Source organism: Sphaeramia orbicularis, chromosome 14 (genome assembly GCF_902148855.1).
Source record: "Sphaeramia orbicularis chromosome 14, fSphaOr1.1, whole genome shotgun sequence".
NCBI classification, from domain to species: Eukaryota; Metazoa; Chordata; class Actinopteri; order Kurtiformes; family Apogonidae; genus Sphaeramia; species Sphaeramia orbicularis.
In genome coordinates, this window is record NC_043970.1 from 15,292,721 (window position 1) to 15,314,354 (window position 21,634).

Here is a 21,634-nt window from a genome sequence, read left to right on the forward strand (position 1 = left end):
GGTCATACACTGTCTTTCAATCCCTGCCTCAAAATATTGTAAATTTTGCTTCCCCACCCTGTATGTAGAATTTTTCCCATATTATTTTTGCCTTTTTTTTTTTTTAATTTTTTTAATTACCTTCTGTATTTATCTATACATGAGAGACAACAACTGCTGGCAAAGAATTCCTTGCATGTGTTTACATACTTAACCCAATTTTCTTCCTATTGAACCTTTCTTTAGTGATTTATCACCATTTATTATAATATTATTCTCCATATTTTGTGTTTTTTCAGTGTAAATCATGTGTTTTCTTGTATTTATTTTACTGATCACGATGATGTCTATTAAAGGTCAGAGTAAATTCTAAGGTTATTAAATCTTAAACAGAGAAAACCAAACAAAAAGTGGCCTTTATCATCAAATAAATCAATAACTGAGCATAAAATAAGTGTCTCCATCCACTGACATTAATCCAACTCCATGGGTTTTACTGGTGAATCAATGTTGTAGAAGATGACGGTGTTTCCATGTTCACTATGGAGCCTCTGAACGTCCAAATGGGTCATATCTGATGACCATGAAAAGATGACAAAATGCATTTTACACCAATTATTTACATGTATTGATAGGATTAATAGATCAACAGGTATTAAACATTTTAGATCAATAGATGATTTTGGTTGCCAGTGGCTGTTTGGGTCTATATGGGTTAATAAAGCTGATTCTGATAAAATGAACTAAATCAATTCACCGCTCGTTTTATTTTTCATAAACTATAGTAACCCTGATGTGTGGTAAAATAAAGTGTGGTGCATCATTATCAGTCCTGTAATATTGACATTCTACATAATAAAAATATTAATAATGAAGTATATTTAGCCATGGTATTTCTTAACCAAGAAAGACCTAAGCAGTCACCGGTGAGCAAGACTATTTACTGATCTAAAATTTGTAATACCTGTTGATCCATTAATCCTATCAATCCATGTAAATAATTGGTGTAAAATGCAGTTTTTCATCTTTTCATGGTCAGCAGATATGACCCATTTGGACGTTCAGAGGCTCTGTAGTTACCATGGAAACACCATCATCTTCTACAGCATTGTTTCACCAGTAAAACCCATGGAGTTGGATCAATGACAGTGGATGGAAACACTGGGTTTATGTTCAGTTAATGATATATTTTGCTGAACAAATCTCTTTTTCTTCAGTTATATGTGATTCTCCAGGTGTTTTACTAATACTTGAAGGTTAACTGTGTATACTGTATATGTGAACTAATGTAGCCTTAATTTTGAAATGTTTCTAATTTTATGAATGCTGGTATTTTACATCTTACCCAGGGACAACAGTTGAAAAATAGCTTTTCTGCTAATACTGGCACATTTATAGAAATGTTCATCAATGTGTACTGTCCCTGCTAAATAAACAAATAAATAAATAATAAAAAAAAATTCTGATATGATACCCCTCAACATTAATCTGAGCTTTTCTGAACATCTACATGATCAGTGAGTTAACCCTTTGGTACAAGAATTAAGAGAACCTTTGTCAAGATGTTTTTTCCTGAGTGTTTTTATTCTTCTTTTGGCATGAAAAAAATCAATGTGATTGAAATTTCTTTAATGAACCTATTTTTATGGAGTTACAAAAATGTCCACTCAGCTGGACAGCATGTGTTTAATTTTGAACCAAAGAATCATGTATTTAAAACACAACTACAGACAGTGATATACTGTGTGAAAACTATGAAATAAAAACATTTTAATGCAGCTAATCTGATGTTTTCTCACATTTTAACATACTCTAATACTAGTTTTTACTCACTTCATGGAAATAATATTCAAAAAAAGCAAAAACGTTATGTTCAAGAAAACTGTTAATTACAGTCTAATAACAATGAGCAACTGATTCACACTCACATGTTACTGCAGATCAGATTTATCAACAACAGGAAAGTTACAGTAATGGTATGAATGTCAGTGTGTGAGCTGGTGTGTAAGTGTCCACTGTGTCAGCCGATGACCAAATATAACAACAAAACCCATGAATATATAAGAGAACAGCTGGAGAATAACTGTCCACTGGAGTGACCAGTATGCATAAAAGGGTTAAATATAGGAAATTACCTGATGTTCACAAAAAAACATACAAAATACAGAGGGTTATGTCATAATAAATTGTAAGAGAGAAAAAAGAAAAGAAAAGTTAAATATAGAGAAAAAAATATTTTGGGAAGGCCACAAAAGTATAACTGTGTCTTTTTGGGTTAAAGCAGTTCTTTAAAGCAGTAGTCTTTAATCATTAAGTCCATACCCTGTGGAACAGGAGCAGGTGTCTGTGGAGAGGAATCACCAGTGGGTAATGGCAGGCAGGGGGCGCTCTCTCCCTCTGTAACACATGTAAGTGGAGCCAGTGAGCAAAGACGGCAGCTTTGCACAAACATCAGTAGAGTCTGGCATGTTCGTAAGAGCTTGGCCAGCTGTACATCTCTATTTTTATGTCAGTCACTGAAACACTTTGTTCACCCATTAGCGAGCCTGGATTGTGTTACTTACTCAACAACAACAGCAAAGCTTCTGCAAATGAACTGGACAATCAAAACAGGTTACATGCCGACTTTGTTTTAGTTTTCCTTGTCAGGCAGAGAAAGAGAATATGAAAGTGGATAAAAGATAGGCTTACATCCCCTGGTGCGTCCACACAGTGGGCAGGCAGAGCAAGAGATGCTGGGCAGATACTCAGCTCTGTGATTAGAGGAGAGAGAGGGACGTCAGAGGCCATGATGTGTGGCAGCTCTGTCGCATTCAGCTTCGAGGTGTTGCTTACCAAGGTTGCAAAAACACAAAGAAACAGACAATAACAGTACACATTTGCAGTGATGGAAGGGATAAGAGTGTGGCTGTGACAAAGGGAGAGGGCGTGATGGATAAAAGCGGTGGTTGAAGTGAAAAAAGCAACTCACACGTGTTTTTATCATCAGACATAAAGGGAGGCTTTTTGTCCACATGCTTTTGCAATATAACCAAAGTCATTATTAATAACACCTTCATCCAGCAGTCCAGCACCAAGAAGACCCTCACCACTGCATCTTTAAAAAACTCATGACACTGTATTGATTTATGGAAACTGGCATCCAAGTTGGTGCATACCAAGGCTATTCTTAGAGTGGGTATTTATCACCATGTTCTGACTGAGGCCTCCAATATAAGCAGATGCTGCTGCGACTGTGCAGGACTCTGTTTATTCAGAGTGGCTCATATTGTCTGGAACTCATTCCACCTCACATTTATGTTGTTCTTAAGAGACTCTGGACCGTAAAGTAGTACTTAGGTTTTGTGGATGTCTGTGTGATTAAGTAATGGCACCAAAATACCTGGCATTCCGAAAACAGCCTCAGAAGATTTTTCTTCACCAGCGGGGGAAAATTTGCAACCAAGGTGGTAGAATAAAATGTTATAACTGTTCGATTCTGCGGAAAGTAGACTTGTGTCATCTTAACATACTTTGAATGCTGTTTTGGCTTTCCTCAGTAGACAGGACATGTTTGGGGTGGATGGTGGATTTATAACATCCAGGACTTTGCCACCTGATCAGAGATCACAGTTTGAATCCTGAGTCTAGTAATATAAGGGTTTGGAAAAGACTGTGGTTTGGTTCAAATTTCACTAAATGCATTGACGAATATGTTCTTATCACATCTTTTTCTGTACGAGTGTAAAACCAAATTCAAGTATCTTTTCCTAAACAGAGTAAGGAAAACTCATGCACAATTCTGTTCTATTTTTTGTATTGTATTGTATTGTATTGTATTGTATTCTATTCTATTCTATTCTATTCTACACAATTTTAGCATTTTACAGGAATGTACAGCATGGTTCTATAAACATATTCAGTAGTTCTCTGTTAAATTATGTATTTACATGTATTTATGGTATTTTTCTCTCTCTTTTCTATTAAATATTTTTGTTTAACATGTTGTTTCAATGCAATTTTAACATAAATAAAGTTGTCAAAAGAGCACCTTTTATTTAACCATTCAAGATCAATTGTTTTCTCTGACCCCTAACCCCAAAAATAGGCTAAAATAAGTTACCACATTAAAAGGTTAAAGCATACTGAAGTGTTTAAAAAAATAATAAATAGATAAATAGGTAATAATAATAATAATAATAATAATAATAATAATAATAATAATAATAATAATAATAATAATAATAATGTGGCTTCTGCTGCTTGGATGTGTTTTCAGGAGGTAGAAAACTGTGATGGAAGATTTTGAAAATATTTCAGAGTTTCAGAGTAAATATGTGACTGACAGCTTTGATTGCAGATTATTGTTTAAGATTCTGTCAGACATGATTCTACTTCTCTGCAGTTCATCAAAGAAGCAATAGCAACTCACATAACTGATACGTAAGCTTCACTTGACTTCTGCATCATTAAAGAGTAGTGTTTTCCATTTTTTCTATTTAATTTTCCATTTATAATGTTTTTTTCTGTAGCTGCCTGTGCTGTACTTGGTATTTTACATTATCATCATGGGGCAAAAAATTCCCCAATTACTTTTCAATCTATTGTAAGTGAAGTGGTCTGGGAGGACATGAGTTGTTCTGTTTCTTCTGTTCTGTGTTTTAGTCAACAGAAAATTTACAATGCAGGTTTTTTAGCTAATCACTGGTGTTTTTAAATGGATGGGGAGATTAAATACATTCTTGACTTGCTAATCAGATGCGAAACAGACAGGATTCTACTGCTCTACTTTTCCTTAACAGCATGAAATGTCAACTTCACCTGTATTGATATTCAGTCTTTTGATTTGGACCAAGAGGAGAAAGCTGCAGAGAGAAGGTGTATATTTGAAATTTCTGTTTTTCCCCCTGTGATTTCAGCTCCTGCAACGTTAATGTAAGATCATTTTTCTTTTTTGGCCCTTCATAAGGAGACATTTGGGCACTTCTACCATAAAAATCATTAAACACTAACATATGAATGAAATGAATGAGAAACATGTCTGGAAAATGCCATGAGTGGTTAAAATATCACATATGTGTTCAGGTAAAACATTTTTGTTTAAGACACTTTGCAATCCTACATTTGTACTATCAGCTGTTAAATATTTAGATCAGCTGTAGAGCTTTGCATTCAGTTGCATTCATGATGACAACTTTGTGTTAATTTTATTTTTAATTGTATTTTATGTGTTGTTATTTATTTCACTGTTTCATTCAGTGTTTTATTTTATTCTAGGTGTTTCAATGTGCCAATTGCTGTTGCAAACCAAACTGGTCCTTAGGGACAATGAATATATTCTAACAACGCTTTATTCTGGTGACCGGGTTGCAAATTTGCTACATCCATACTAGGGATGCACCGATACCACTTTTTTCCAGACCGCGTACAAGTACAAGTACAAGTACTTACATTTGAGTACCTGCTGATACCGAGTACTGATACGAGTACTTAATAATACCATTACAGTTCTTAGTTACTTTTGAAAATGTGTTTTACTCTCGCTGTCATTAGTCTGACTGTAACACACTGCTGCTACTGACATTTAATGTGTTGGAATGAGCGTTTCTCAATCAATCCACCAGAGGGCGCTGCTCTTAATTAACCATACTGAACAAATACCACGAAGAAAAGTAAAGTTTTTTCGGAAGAAGAAAGTCAGTAATATTAAACATGGAGACGACAGAGGTAATACTAATGTGGATACCAATGTTGATATTGATACTGATGAGGGTAGTTGTTAGGCCTGTAACGGTACATGTACCGAACCGAACCGTTTCGGTACGCACCTGTTCGGTTCGGTACACAGCTGTACTGAAACGGCACAGTATGATGAGAAAAAGAAAAAGGAATGAAAGACGTCATTTGATGCGGAACTTTAAATCCGCAGAAGTTTCACATGGACATATTGAAGGAGCACACACTGACCCGAAATATGAAATGGCAGCTGATATAAGGTTAAAAAAAACAACAACAAATATGATGTGAACCTGGAAAGAAGAGACTGAAGACCCTCCACCATCAGTACAGTCCAGTTTGGATCAGTTCAGGTTCAAGTGAAAGACAACAACGAGGAAAGAGACGTTAATAAGACGGCCGTTGTTTGGCCCCTAGGAACTACGGTAGTTCTAAAACACTTACACTAGCTCTGTCTGTCTGTCTTGTCTGTCTATCACACACGCTGTATAATAGAGGAATAAATAGAATGTTGAAAGTATGTAAAGTTTCACTTTCGTTTCACGACAGCATTCATTACGTTAGTTATGGACCGCACCCCCAGATATATAACTGCGCCCCCCCCACCCCCCGGCTCGGACAAAAAAAAAAAAATCCCCCGTGCACATAGGCACACACAAATACACACAGTGTCCTAAACAGTTTGTTCTGTGTCCTAAAATAAATAATTTGGTTCATTGTGTTGTCAAAGTTTCTCTTCAGCATGTTTAAACAGAATACCAGTTTACCCTCTTGTTAATGTTGCACTTCATGTGGAATTTTTTGTTATTTTTATGCAGAATGTGAACTGACAGAACTGTGATTAGATTCTTCTTGTTTGTTCAAAACTACCTTTCAGGGAAAAGTGCAATACTAATGTTTAAAATACATTTAGTAATATTAATAATTTATTTTATTATCTATTTGATTTGTAGCAGCAGAATTATATTATTCCTGTTTTTCTGTATTCTATTGTCTCCAAAAATTGGGGGAAAAAATGTTAAAAAAATTCATAAATGCATTAATAGATATTTTGAGGGGTTTTCTTTCTTCCCGTACCGAACCGAAAAAAAAAAACGAACCGTGGCTTTGAAAACCAAAAATGTACCGAACCGAAAATTTTGTGTACCATTACAGGCCTAGTAGTTGTCATAAATCTGTCAGTAGTGTTTTTTCTAACTCACACAGTCGCTCTTTGTACAGATTCTCTACATCAGGGGTCTCAAACTCATTTTCTTTCAGGGCCCAGATTCAGCCCGATTTGATCTCCAGTGGGCTGAACCAGTTAAATAATAACATAATAACCTATAAATAATGACAACTCCAAATTGCTGTCTTTGTTTTAGTGCAAAAAACCCCCATTAAATTATGCAAATACTTACTTTTATAAACTATCCAAACAAAAAAGATGTGAATAACCTGAAAAAATGAAATTTCTTAAGAAAAATTTGTGCAATTTTAACAATATTCTGCCTCAACTTATCATTTCTACATGTGCATTATGGATCGGATCTACAACGACACTAAACACTGAGGAACAGGCAGAAAATTGTTACAATTGTGCTTAATTTTCTTTAGACATTTCAGGTTGTTCATATTTGTTCAGGTTATTCATGTTTTATTGTTACAGGACAGGTTATAAATGTAAATATTTTCATAATTTAATGTTATTTTTTGCACTAAAACAAAGACAAACATTTGAAGTCGTCATTATTTATAGGCATAATGTAAGATTTTTTTTTTTTTTCACACAAGAAGAAAATATGGAGTCATTATAGTCTGTAGGTTATTGCGCTGTTTTTTTTTTTTTTACTGGAGATCATATTAGTCTGTATGTGGAACCTTAACTAAAATAAATCTGACAGCCTTGACTGTGGAATTTTTGCACTTTGCTACACACGGGCCAGATTGGAACCTTTGGCGGGCCGCATTTGGCACCCGGGCCGCATGTTTGAGACCCCTGCTCTACATCCACGGTTCCTGGTGGTATTCTGTGTCTGGGTACGCATCCGTGAGCACCTGGAAAACGGATGGAATGTACGCAGAAGACGGACAGAACGCTCCGTCCGTATCCATTTGTGTCTTTAATGTTACTTGCATTCAGTATTACTTTTGTCACCGTCATTTATTTTAAAAAATCTCCACTGCTGACATTACTCCTCCGCTGCGTACCTGCTGCACTTAACTGTGAATGTCACAGTGCCGTAAGTGGTATCGGTGTGGTTGTATCGGAGTACTTTTATGAGTACGAGTACAAGTACACATCTGAGTATCGGACCCGATACCCAATGCTGGTATTGGTATCGGTGCATCCCTAATCCATACCATAGTATTTTGTGGATGCCAAGTTGGAACACCTATTTACTTAGGTGTCTTTATGCTGAGGATGTCATAACTAAACTCTACTGCAGGGGTCTCAAACATGCGGCCCGGGGGCTAAATGCGGCCCGCCAAAGTTTCCAATCCGGCCCATGGGATGAATTTGCAAAGTGCAAAAATTCCACAGATTCATTTTAGTTCAGGTTCCACATGCAGACCAGTATGATCTCAAGTAAAATATCTTACAAAACATAATGACTCCTTTTGATGTGAAAAAAATAATTACATTATGTCTATAAATAATGACAACTTCAAATTTTTGTCTTTGTTTTAATACAAAAAATAACATTAAATTATGAAAATATTTACATTTACAAACTATCCTGCAACAATAAAATATGAATAACCTGAACAAATATGAACACCCTGAAATGTCTTAAGAAAATTAAGCACAATTTTAACAATTTTCTGCCTGTTACTAAGCGATTAGTGTCTTTGTAGATTCAATCCGTAATGCACATGTAAAAATGATAAGTTGAGGCATAATATTTTAAAACTGCACTTATTTTTCTCAATAATTTTCATTTTTTTCAGGTTATTCATACTGTTTTTTTTTTTGATAGTTTATAAACGTAAGTATTTTCATCATTTAATGGGAGGTTTTTTGCACTAAAACAAAGACAAAAATATGGAGTTGTCATTATTTATAGGTTATTGTGCAATTATTTTACTGGTCTGGCCCACTGGAGATCAAATCAGGCTGAATGTGGCCCCTGAAAGAAGATGAGTTTGAGACCCCTGCTCTACTGAAAGCAGCATAAGAAAGGTGCAGTCCAAGCTGCAGGGAATGGATGGCCATGAAGGTACTGATGACGAAGACGATGGCATGATGAAGAAGGGGCGGAGTCAATCCCTTGCCTGTCTCTTTGGGGGCCCTCCAGTCCTGCATCTCTTCTTTCAACTTCTCCATTTCTTTTTCCAACTCACAGTATCTCCTCTCTGCTTCTTGCAACCGCCTGGTGGATAAAAACAGAGAGAAAAGACTGAGTTTCATCATATCATCTTCTTCCTACTTTATTTCAGCTGTTTTTCATCCAAAGTCGGTGCAGCCAAGATGATGTAACGTCCCTGCAATGGATGCTTGACTTTTTCCAACATTTAATTCACCTTTACTGTATGTGTTCAAACATAAAGTCATACAACTGGCATAAAAACATAATCAGTATGTTCATGTTTTTGTCTTGATAAGACTATTACATGGCAATTTATGTCAAAACATCTGGCATCATGATTTCACCTGGAGCCAAAACATATCAACATATTACTTAGTTCTGTAATTTTACAGTTATTTTCAACATTTTATGGTTAACACACGAACGTGAACATGATCAGGGAAAGTATTTCACTACAACTTCCAGAAGACATGCCCTTATTACAAAGTATCCATTGATTCATTCATCATTAAATATAACTGTGAATTAATGTTTACACAATATTGTAGACTGAACCTCACTCTGAATGTATAGGACTATTATCATGATGTAACACAAAAGCAGTGTGATGTTTCGTCTGGCACGGAGGACAGAGAGTCAGTTTTTCCTCGACCTCTTATTTTTCATAACATCAGAGTAGAGTGAAAACCAGTAAACATAGATGAAAACAGTTCCACAGTGGAACATTTTGTTTTTGATTCACTCCCTGAAGTGTGTTTTTAAAATAAAAAAGGACCAGAAAACACAGGTTGCATATTCTCTGTTTTCTAAAAGGGCGAAAATAGGTGAAAAACACCAAACACTTATAACTGGAACATGTAGATCCAATATTAATAAAGTTTTATTTAATACAAGTGAGAGTTTTCATAAGCTGTTGGTATTTTCCCTTCCCCAATCTTATGTTTTTCTACTTGATTTTCCTGTTGTCAACTCTAAGAAAGGGCTGTATACACCACCTACTATGATGAACTATAAACACATGAACTTTAAATCAACTAGAAATTTGTGATAATTAAGCAATTTATTGGTTTTTAAAAAGTAACTGTAGTTTAAGTACCACATATTAATAGTTTGTGGAACTAAAAAGTACTCTTAGGAATCAGTCAGTCTCTGTCTGTCTGTCTGTCTGTCTGTCTGTCTTTCTCTCTATCTATCTATGGGCCAAAACACAGTAATGTCCTATCAGCAATCAAACTTTAATTGATTGCCATTCCAACATTTATTTCAATATAAAGTAGCTCCTTGTTTTGGATAATCCCTTATGGTCCAACTACAGCAAAAATGAATTTAAAAGTAAAAATATGGGTCATTTAGCAACACTAATCTGTCAAATTGTCTGTAAAATGTCCCGTCAGAGAGATTTTGAATACCGTGTTTTGGCCCCTATCTATCTATCTATCTATCTATCTATCTATCTATCTATCTATCTATCTATCTATCTATCTATCTATCTATCTATCTATCTATCTATCTATCTATCTATCTATCTATCTATCTATCTATCTATCTATCTATCTATCTATCTATCTATCTATCTATCTATCTATCTATCTATCTATCTATCTATCTATCTATCTATCTATCTATCTATCTATCTATCTATTATTGTGTTACAGATACAAATACAGATGGAGTTCACTGATCCCACTTAAATTCACTACTAACTTTCCTAACTCTTCTGTTATTCCTGAACACAGTCTTTAGATTCAACTTTACTTGTAAAATCAAGTTTCATCTGACATTTCAGTCAGACTTCTGCTACCTTTTGTTGTTCAGATCAGGGGTGTCAAACATGTGGCCCACAGGCCAAAGCTGGTCCACCAAACAGTCTGATCCAGCCCGTGGGATGAATTTGTCAAATGCAAAAATTACACTGAAGTTATTAATAAACAGCAGTGTCAAAATCATTTTAATTCAGGGGTCACAAACAGCCTATTTCAGTCTCAAGTGGATCAGATCAGTAAAATGCAATCACAAAAATGCATAAATAATTAAAACTCTATGCCTGTTACTAAATGTTTTGTGCTTTGTAGTTGCATCTCCACTGGTAAAATATCATTTAAAAAGCAGTTTTGGGGAGACTTCCTTCTTTCCTGTGCTCACTGTTAACCTGAAATCATGGTAATCAATGCACAATGAAGACTTGGAAACTGTTCATTCCAAAGATAAGGACTGAATTAGGAAATAAATATTTGCGGTTTTCAGCTCCTGATGCCTGGAACAAGCTTAAGTCTGAGCTCCATCTTTTTAGTTTAGTTTATTTCAGACACAAACATAATACAAAACATAGGGAAAAAAGTAAAAAAATAAATAAATAAATAAATAAAAAATAGAATAATAGAAAAAAGAACAACTGTTGTGCCTGAAAGGGAGTTGGAAGAAGCCAGTGCATATCCAGTCCTACCCCCTGATTCCAGTCCTCACACTGTTAGTGCCTGTTACACAACATAAGATTATGATTATCCATAAACACACCCTTACAAACCTGTACACCCCTACACATACAGTCACATACACATATACATACACACCAGTGTATATGTACATTTGCACACCAGCCCACGTCCACACCCTCATGTATACACACACATGCCATACAATATAACAACCTGACAATCCAAATAATGTTCGGTCCCTTCCTTGAGCCAGATATTGTGACAAAACCATTTCTTTGTACATTTTTTTTGAATTTTTGAACGTTTGGACACTGGCTGAGGTCTACCCCCAACCCATTCCAAAGCTTGACCCCAAACACTGATACACACAAACTTGTCCTGGTTGTCCTGACTGCTGGGACTTTGAATTTTTCCACATCCCCTCAGGTCATAGCCTCCCTCTCTATGGGCAAATAGTTTCTGTATGTTGGGTGGTAGCTGATTTTTATTGGCTTTATGTAGCACCTAAAAACATTGATTCCTTTGACTGATTTTAAAGAGAGCTTTAAAACTCTGGAACCAAAGCTGTTGGCCTATAAATGTTTTAACTGATTGTATATGTTTTTTCTGTGTTTGCAAATGCTTTTATTATTGTAAGACTATAATTATGTGACTGTATCACTGCTATTTCCATTGAAAAAAGAGACCTCTCATCTCAGTGGAACCAACCTAGTTAAATAAAGGTTAGACGCTCAGTGTTTTTTAGCTACCTCTGCATGTCATCATTGAGTCCTGATATTTGGTCGGTCTCCTCCTCCTCTTCAGTGTGGGTCGATGCAGTCGGACCTTGGTCCAGAGTCAGAGGGAGTTGCAGCAGCGCAGACAGGTTGTCTGGTAGGGAGTCTCTGAGCTGCCACAGCTGGTTCTGAATCCAAAAATGGAAGTGATCTCAAACACATTTCATGAGGTTATGGACAAGTTAAACGAACATATAGAAGAAATTTCACACCAGTTTCTCAGGAGGATAGAGGCTTTCACATTCTCTGAGCCCTCTCTGGTCAATCTGCATCATGATGTCTTGACTGCGGTCGATGGCACCTGTCTGGCTGTAAAAAGAAGATCATTTAACCCTTTCATGCATAAATCAAGAATTTTTTGTGAGTGTTTTTATTCCTCCTAAGGCACGAAAAAAACACCGCGATTAAATTTTTTTATGAACTGATTTTTCATGGGATTGTAAATTGCACTCAGCTGGACACCATCCGTTTAATTTTTGAAGCAAATAAACATATATTTACTGATATACTGTGAAAACTATGAAAACTTTTTTTTTTAACCCTTTCATGCACTGTCCACTCCAGTGGACAGTTCTTCTCCAGCTGTTCTCTTGTATATTCATGGGTTTTGTTGTTTTAGTTCCATATCAGCCAACACAGTGGACGCTTATGCACCATCCCATACACTGAAATTCAGATCATTACTGTAACTGTGCTGTTCTTGATAAACCTGATCTGCAGTAACATGTTTGAGTATAAATCAATTGTTATTTGTTAGACAAGAAGGTTTTTTTTTTGCATATTATCTCCATGAAGTGAGTAATTACTAACATTAGAATATGTTAAAATGTGAGAAGACATCAGATTAGCAGCATTAAAAATGTTTTTATTTCATTGTTTTCATATCACTTTCTGATATTGGGTTTTAAACACATGTTTCTTTACTTCAAAAATTAAATGCATGGATATTTTTGTAACTCCATAGGAAAAAAAACTTGATCGTATTGTGTTTTTCATGGCTAAACACTGAAGAAAAAAATCTTGACTAAGGTTCTCATAATTCATGCATGAAAGGGTTAAAATGCTGCTAATCTGATGTTTTGTCACATTTTAACATACTCTAATATTAGCTGTTACTCACTTTATGGAGATAATATGCAAAAAATTATTTTTGTTTAAAAAAAAAAACCCTGTTAATTATAGTCTCATAACAATAACAAGGAATTGATTTATACTCAAACATTTTCCTGTAAATCAAGTTTATCAAGAACAGCAAAGTTACAGCAATGGTATGAATTGCAGTGTATGAGATGATGCATTTAAGCATCCACTGTGTTGGCTGATATGGAACTAAAACACTAAAATCCATGAATATACAAGAGAACAGCTTTGAATAAATGTCCACTGTAGTGACCAGTATGCACGAAAGGGTTAACAACACCCAAGACCACTTCATATAAAGGCCAGTGTTGCATGAGTTTAAGATCACCTGGTAGCAGTGTAAGAGAATCCTACAAAAGCCAAATGGACTCCTATTGGTGCTCTGTCCATCACATCAGACAATGTCTCCTGCAGAAAACAACAATTCAGGGTTTTTGTACGTGTTGAATGGATATTTTCTGCTGTTATTAAAGTGTTAAAACAATACCATGTCACTCAAACAGTCGTCCAAAAGGTCAAAGTTGGATGTGTCTGTTGGATTAGATACTTCAGGTAGGAAAGGTGCTGGGAGTTTATGAAGGGACCCCCAGTCTAGTCCACAGAAGAAGGGGTGGCTCCTGAAGTCACTGAAGCCTTTCTTCCCCAGACGGACATCTCTCTCACAGATGAGCCCAGTGATAAAAGACCGAGCATTGTCTGAAATCTCTGGACCAGATGGAGGGAACTCAAAATACTCCTGTGGATTAAAAATAGCCTTTGAATTTTTAATATATTCTTTTAATCTGCTCAGATCACAGGGCAACAGCTGCAGGTTGGAAATGAAGCCAACGTGGAAATATCTTACCTTCTTATTGTCTTAATCCCGTTATTTGGCTCTACTTGCATAAATTATTCTGGCTTGTATTACTAACCACTATTTTGTACCTTTTCTGTTTTTTGTAAACTCTAGAGATGGCACCAACAACCATGCCATATTCAAAGTCACTTATATCACATTTCTTCTCCATTCTGATGCTCGGGTTGAATTTCAGCTGATTGTTTTTAATATGTCTTCATCCCTGAGTTGCTGCCATGTGATTTAGCCTCACACATATTTTTGTTAATAATCAGTTGAAAAGGTGTACCTAATAAAATGGCCTACTTTTTAATTGTGGTCTGAGGGGAAAATGTTTTTTGGGCAGCAGGGTTGGAGAGCTCGACAAATATCCAGTTAATTTAACACCTTTATGACGTTACCTCTTCCTCTTCCCAATCTGCACCTTCTTGTCCAAATCTGATCACTTCTGGTTCCAAAAACCCAGCCATATGACCAGTGTCAAAGTATTAGTCAGATATTAATAGGTGACACCACAGTGCCTACTTCTTTTTTTTTTTCCACAATATACGGAGACATACATGGAAACTACCTCTGAATATGTACCTGAAAGTGGATGATCTTGGCGTATGTTTCAGAGATGGACTCAGCATAGAAAGGTGTGGACCCCAGTAACATCTCAAATGCACAGATACCCAGAGCCCACCAATCACATTCAGTTCCATAGCCTCCACCTCCCTCCACTGCCCTCAGAATCTCTGGGGACAAATAGTCCGGGGTCCCAACCGCAAGTGACGAGTGAACCTGAGAAACCAGAAGAGATTTTCAGATGCAAAAAGTTTCCTGGATTTTTTTTTACTTTTTCTTGTTAGTCCCATTAGGTTCATACTGTCTACTAGAACTTATACAGATTTCCTTTTCTGTTTTGTCAGACTTTTGGTAAAATAATTAACTGTTTTTCCCCTTTGTCTGACAAAAAAGAAAAGGAAATCTGTATTTTTCTTGTGTTGTTCAAGGTGCAGGAGACTTTCGTGACCAATTTTTCATCAGATCTGTAAAACCCCAGTCATGGCCTAAGTATCACGAATCTGTAAGTCTTTCTGCGATTACTCACCTGAATCTCTTGCATCACGGTGAACAAGTTCGAAGTGTCATCCACCATAAACAAACCATGTGTTTACAAACCGAACCGGGAGGTCACTCTGGCATCTTCGGAATTTTGTTGTGACGTGCATTGTGGGAAAGGGAAGCTCACGCAGCCACCTGGCAGCTGCAGCTGCTACAGACACGACGCAGAAACGGCAGGAGCTCCCTTCCCTTTATGCATATTCCTCCTGCCATTTCCAGGTTTCAGCCGTTTCCACGTCGTGTTTGTTTCATCCATATAATGTCATATGGTTGTGCTGCCGCTGTGGCTGTCAGGCGGTGGTGCGAGCCTTCGCTTCCCACAAAGCATGTCACGACAAAATTCCGAAAATGCCCGAGTTACCTCCTGGCTCTGTTTGTAAACACACAGTTTGTTTATGGTGGATGACACTTTGAAATTGTTCACTGTAATGCAAGAGATTCAGGTGAGTAATCACAGAAAGACTTACAGATTCATGATACTGAGGATATGACTGAGGTTTGACAGATTTGATGAAAAATTGGTCATGAAAGTCTCCCACACCTTTAAAATAAACATGAACTCTCACCATCCCGTCCTCTAGGAGCCTGAGACAGGACCCAAAGTCTCCAAGTCTGATGTGTCCATCCGCCGTCACCAGGATGTTATCGGGTTTGATGTCTCTGTATGAGATGCAGGTTTTAATCAGCCTTTTATCCTCGAAAGGCCATAGACTATTTTTGTGGCAACTTGCATTTTTTTTCTACATTGAGCCTTTGTAAAATGATTTACAACCTCTTAAAAAATGTATTCTCTATATTTTGCCTTTTCAGTGTAAATCAGGTATTGTCCTATATTTAATTTACTGATCAGGGACTTTTTCAGAAACATATATCATTAACTGAACACAAACACAAGCATCTACAATAGGGCTGTTAAACATATCACCTGTGGGCCAAAATAGGCCCACTGCAGGATCCAATCTGGCCTGTGGAATGATTGAATGAAATGCAAAAATTACAACAAAGATGCTAACAGTCGAGGGTGTCAAACTCATTTTAGTTCAGGGATCACATACGCTCCAATTTGACCTAAAGTAGGTCAGACCAGTAAAATACTATCACCATAACCTATAAAAAAGGACAACTCCAAATTTAGCTTGGGTGTATAAAAGTAAAATTACATGAAAATGTTTACGTTTGCAAACTATCTTTTCATAGAAAGTATGACCAACCTGAAATGTCTTAAAAGAAATAAGTGGAATGTTAACAATATTCCGCCTGTTTTGTGCTGTTGTAGATCCACTGTGATCTGTAAGTTGTAATGTACGTTGTAAATGATAAAATGAGGCATAATATTGTTACAACTGCACTTATTTATTTATTTATTTTTATTTTATTTTATTTTTTTTTTAGGAAATTTCAGGGTACTTGTTCATACTTTATAAACATTTTCATGATGTAATTTTACTTTTTTCTGTATGTTGCCCCTGAACTAAAATGTTTGACACCCCTGGCCTACAACCACTGACATTTGTCAAACCATGTGGGTTTTACAGGTCAGTCAAAACTGCATAAAGTGACAGTGTTCAAATGTTCACCTCAAAGTCTCCGCATGCCTAAATGGATCATATCTGACATCACTGAAAAGCTGAGAAACTGCATTATAACTGAATTATTTAACTGTATCGATGGGAATAGTGTTTTGTAAGTTATTAAAGATTTTAGATCAGTGAATGTTTTTGGTTCTGTTGAAGTCTTTGAGGGATAAATCTTGTGTAAAGTTACTCTCATTCTCAGAGGAGATAGGTGTACCTATGGACGTAACCCAATCTGTGGACAGAGTCAATAGCCATGACCATCTCAGCCAGGTAGAACTGAGCCATGTCCTCTGGGATCCGGTCTCCAAACTTACTGAGCAAAGTCAGCAGGTCACCACCTACATAGTAATCCATCACCAGGTACTGAGGGATGAAAGGAAAAGCATAATGAGACACACACAAAAACCCTCTCCTGCAGACCCTCTATGACAGGGGTGTCAAACAAAGCGCAAAAATTCCACCGAATGTATTATCAGTCAAGTGTATAAAGCTAATTTTAGCCCAAACTGATCGCACGTTGGTCAGATCAGTGAAATAATAGCAGAATAACCCATACATAAAAATAATAACTTTACCAATATTCTGTTTGTTACCTCCACCAAGGAACGGCAGAGGTTATGTTTTCATCGGGGTTTGTTTGTTTGCTTGTTTGTTTGTTTCTTTGTTTGTCTGTTAGCAAGATAAGTCAAAAAGTTATGGATGGATTTTCATGAAATTTTCAGCAAATGTTGATACTGGCACAAGGAACAAATGATTAAATTTTTATTGATGATCGTGGGGGGGTGGGGGCTGATTAGGTGCTTTTCAAATTACTAAATGTTTTGTGCCTTTATAGCTCCACTGTGATCTGTAATGCACATGTATAAATGATAAATATGAGGCATAATATTGTGTGTTAGAATTGCTCTTGTTTTTCTTAAGAAATTTCAGGTTTTTCATATTTGTTCAGTTTATTCACATTTTTTTTTTATGAATGGACAGTTTGTCAATGTAAACATTTTCATTATATATTTTTCCTTTTTTGCACTAAAACAAAAAGAAAAATTTGGAGTCGTCATTATTTATAGGCTGTTATTATTTTACTGGTCTGGCCCATTTGTGATCATACTGGGCTGAATGAGATTAAAGGGTAGGAGTATATAACTTTTTACTTCTTCCTACTCCTTTTCAAGCATGTTTAATTACCTCCGCCAAGGAGGTTATGTTTTTGCCAGGGTTTGTTTGTCTGTTTGTTTGTTTGTTTGTTTGTCTGTCCGTTAGTGTGCAACATAACTCAAAAAGTTATGGACAGATTTGGATTAAATTTTCAGGGTTTGTTGGAAATGGGGTAAGGAAGAAATGATTAAATTTTGGTGGTGATCGGGGGTGGGGGGGCCCACGGGGGGCCCACGGGGGGCGCCACTGATCAGCCTTGGCGGAGGTCTGCGCTCTCCGAGTGCTTCTAGTTTTATTTATTTTTATTTTTATTTTTTTTCTCTTTTCTATTTTGTTTACTTATCAACCATTTATGTATCATTACTGATATTTTGTTGGTTGATTTTGTTTTGATTTCACTGTCTAAATGTTTGAAATAAAAATTTAAATACATAAATAAAATTAAATAAATGTGACCCCTGAACTAAAATGAGTTTGACCCCTGCTCCATGATTTACTGCGTTTGTACAAACCAAATAGTTGTCATCCTGAAAGGCGTAGTGCAACTCAGTGATCCAGCGCCTATCACCCCTCAGCAAAACGTCTCTCTCCTCTTGGTAACATGCCGTCTGCATTAGACAAAACAAACAAAAAAGTTATTAGTGGATTGAAACAGAAACAGCTCTAATCCAACTCTTTCCTTTTCCTGTGGCGTGTTCATTCATCATACACTCCATCAGGTGTGTGTTTACCTCCCCTCTCCTCAGCATGTCCCATTTGTTCATTATCTTCAGAGCGTACACTTGTTGTGTGCTGCGCATTCTTGCCACAGCCACCTGCAAACACACACACAAAAAAAAAATCACTTAAAACATAAAGACTAAACAAGACTGAACATCCACCGGCGACCAAAAGCATCAGCTGATCTAAAGTGTTTAATAACTGTTGATCCATTAGTTCTATCAATACATGAGGTAAAATGTGGGTTATCTCTTCATGGTGAGGAAAGACCGTCATCTTCTGCAACATCAATTCACCAGTAAAACCCATGTAGTTTGATTAAAGACAGTGGTTGTATTTATGTTCATTAATAATGTATTTAGTTGAACAAGTCCCTTTCTTTTCAGTTTTCTCTGTTTTGATATAAAAACATTTGAATTTACTCTGAGCTTTAATGAACATCTACATGATCAATTAATTAAATATAGTAAAAATAAATGATTTACACTGAGAGATTCAAAAATACAGAATAAGGGAAAGAGAAAGAAAAATCATTTGGAAGTTGTGACAAAACTGGGTCTTGAAGGGTGAAAAGAATGACAACAGTTACTACATGGAGCATGAACACACAGAGAAAATAATCGGCTGAATCTGACCAGGTAGTTATATTCATGTATTATGTTTCACACAAGTATTTCCTTTCATTTCCACTGTTTGTGGAAAACTGTAGGTTGAGGTGTTCCACAAACGCACATAATCAAAGAGTTCTTAATAGTGACATTTTAACATGCTTGATCCATTATCTCTTTTATTTTCTGACACTTATTTTAATTTCTAAGAATGATTATTTGCCTCCCGAGATTATTAGTCTTACCTTAAGAATTTGTTGTATTTCGATTCTTGTCCCTTCTTTTTTTTTTTGTTTTTTTTTCTTTTCTTACTTTTTTTGTCTTATTACAACAATGTGTATTTAGGTTCAACATTATGAATGTCTATGACACGTTAACAGCTCCAAAAAATAGTTACTGTCCCTTTAAACGTCTCACATGGTTTCATTTCACAAATGATGAACTTATCCAATATGTCACTAAAATAAGTATGTGTAAAAAAATAAAAAATAAATAAGTGTAAAGAATGAAATCAGATTTTTGCATCAGAACTTAACTTTCCCTTTTCCCTTTTCTTTTCTTTTCTTTTCTTTTTTTTGGGGGGGGGGGGGGGGGGGGGGGGGGGCCAAGGTGTATTGTTTTTGGTTCGGTTTGTTTATTTGTTTGTTTGTTAACACTCTAACAGTAGAACTATTGCTTCAATTCATACCAGATTTGGTTTATAGATTGCCAGTGACTCAGTATAGCTGTAGTTACATTTTAAGAGAAGTAGGCCAAAGTTCAAATTTTTTATGAATTAAAAAAAAAAAAAAAATCCCCATTTACTTATAATGGGCAAAATTTCACATGTCTGTAGCAATTCATACCAAATTGGGTTTATAGACTGCCAGTGACCCAGAATAAATGTGGTTACATTTTAGGAAAAGTAGGTCAAAGTTAAAATTTGTAATGAATTTTTAAAGTCTTTTTCCTTCTCCCGTTTACTTATAATGGGCGAAATTTCAAATGTCTATAAAAACATCAATTTTGTTTCAATTTACTTCAAACTTGGCACATATATAGAGGTAACTGATATGCTGACATCAGCACATGCATAGACATGATGACATCAGCTGGATCCATGTCAAAATAAGCTACAGTATGTGCGAGGGGCGGGGTTTGTTGTGCCTGGCACCACTTGGTTTTTAAATTTTGTTATTAATCATGTGAACTCAGATTTATTTGGTGTCTGTGTAAATGAAGCAGGATATAATGTAGTTCAGTCTGGATCCACCTCCAGCAGCATTAGAGTAAATCATGTAGGTATGGTCTCTACATTTTGCTTCTGATGTCTGCGTTCTTTTTTATTTATTTATTTATTTATTTTATTTATTTATTCATTTATTCATATATTTTATTATTTATTTATTTATTTATTTATTAGGGACAGTGCATATTAATGAACATCTACAACAATTGCAGCTGTAAATATGCCAGATTGTAGCAGCAGTGCTAATTTCCATCTGTCAAACAGGATTTTTCATGTCAGATTTTAACACATATCGCTGTGTTGTTACTTTGACTTCAGCAGTCTGAAAGCTTCCTCTATAAATGGGTCGATAATAATCAGTGCATCGTGTATAGATTTGTCCAATAAACCTGTAAAGTAGTATAATCTAATGCATCTAACAACAACTTAAATCAAAACTGACTCATTTCGAAAACAAAATCTGTCACAAATACTAAAACAGTCACAGTGAATTCCATTAGACCAGGGGTCTCAAACATGCGGCCCGGGGGCCAAATGCGGCCCTCCAAAGGTTCCAAACCGGCCCGTGGGATGAATTTAAGTGCAGTATTTGTGCAAAAATTCCACAGTCAAGGCTGTTGAACTCATTTTAGTTAAGGTTCCACATATAAACCAATATGATCTCAAGTAAAATAATAACAGCAGAATAACCTACAAAAAATAATAACTCCATATTTTTTTCTTGGTTTGATGTGAAAAAATATCACACTATGACTATAAATAATGACAACTTCAAATTTTTGTCTTTGTTTTAGTGCAAAAAAATACTAAATTATGAAAATACTTACATTTACAAACTACCCTGTAACAAAAAAATGTGAATAACCTGAACAAATATGAACAACCTGAAATGTCTAAAGAAAATTAAGCACAATTTTAACAATTTTCTGCGTGTTACTATGTTTAGTGTCTTTGTTGGAGATACTTCAGGGCAAAAAAAGGTCTGACAAGATACTCCAGGACCCACAAAAACTGAAGTCAAGGTCGTCATTCAGACTGATGGACGAACAGTGTCTTTGTAGATCCGATC

General features: G+C 35.9%; 1 protein-coding gene across 1 annotated transcript in view; it reads right to left on the bottom strand.

The window, feature by feature from the left end:
* The window catches only part of dmpk (DM1 protein kinase), a 59,175-nt gene that overhangs the window by 5,988 nt on the left and 31,553 nt on the right, over positions 1 to 21,634 (bottom strand). Inside the window, exons 3-14 of the mRNA XM_030153904.1 lie at positions 18,741 to 18,824; positions 18,522 to 18,617; positions 17,069 to 17,217; positions 15,844 to 15,937; positions 14,756 to 14,953; positions 13,823 to 14,071; positions 13,664 to 13,743; positions 12,408 to 12,504; positions 12,169 to 12,323; positions 8,950 to 9,047; positions 2,671 to 2,732; positions 2,302 to 2,376 (exon numbers count right to left, since the gene is read on the bottom strand). Of these exons, the coding sequence (XP_030009764.1) occupies positions 2,302 to 2,376; positions 2,671 to 2,732; positions 8,950 to 9,047; positions 12,169 to 12,323; positions 12,408 to 12,504; positions 13,664 to 13,743; positions 13,823 to 14,071; positions 14,756 to 14,953; positions 15,844 to 15,937; positions 17,069 to 17,217; positions 18,522 to 18,617; positions 18,741 to 18,824 (1,437 nt within the window). The remainder of the gene's footprint in view (positions 1 to 2,301; positions 2,377 to 2,670; positions 2,733 to 8,949; positions 9,048 to 12,168; positions 12,324 to 12,407; positions 12,505 to 13,663; positions 13,744 to 13,822; positions 14,072 to 14,755; positions 14,954 to 15,843; positions 15,938 to 17,068; positions 17,218 to 18,521; positions 18,618 to 18,740; positions 18,825 to 21,634) is intronic.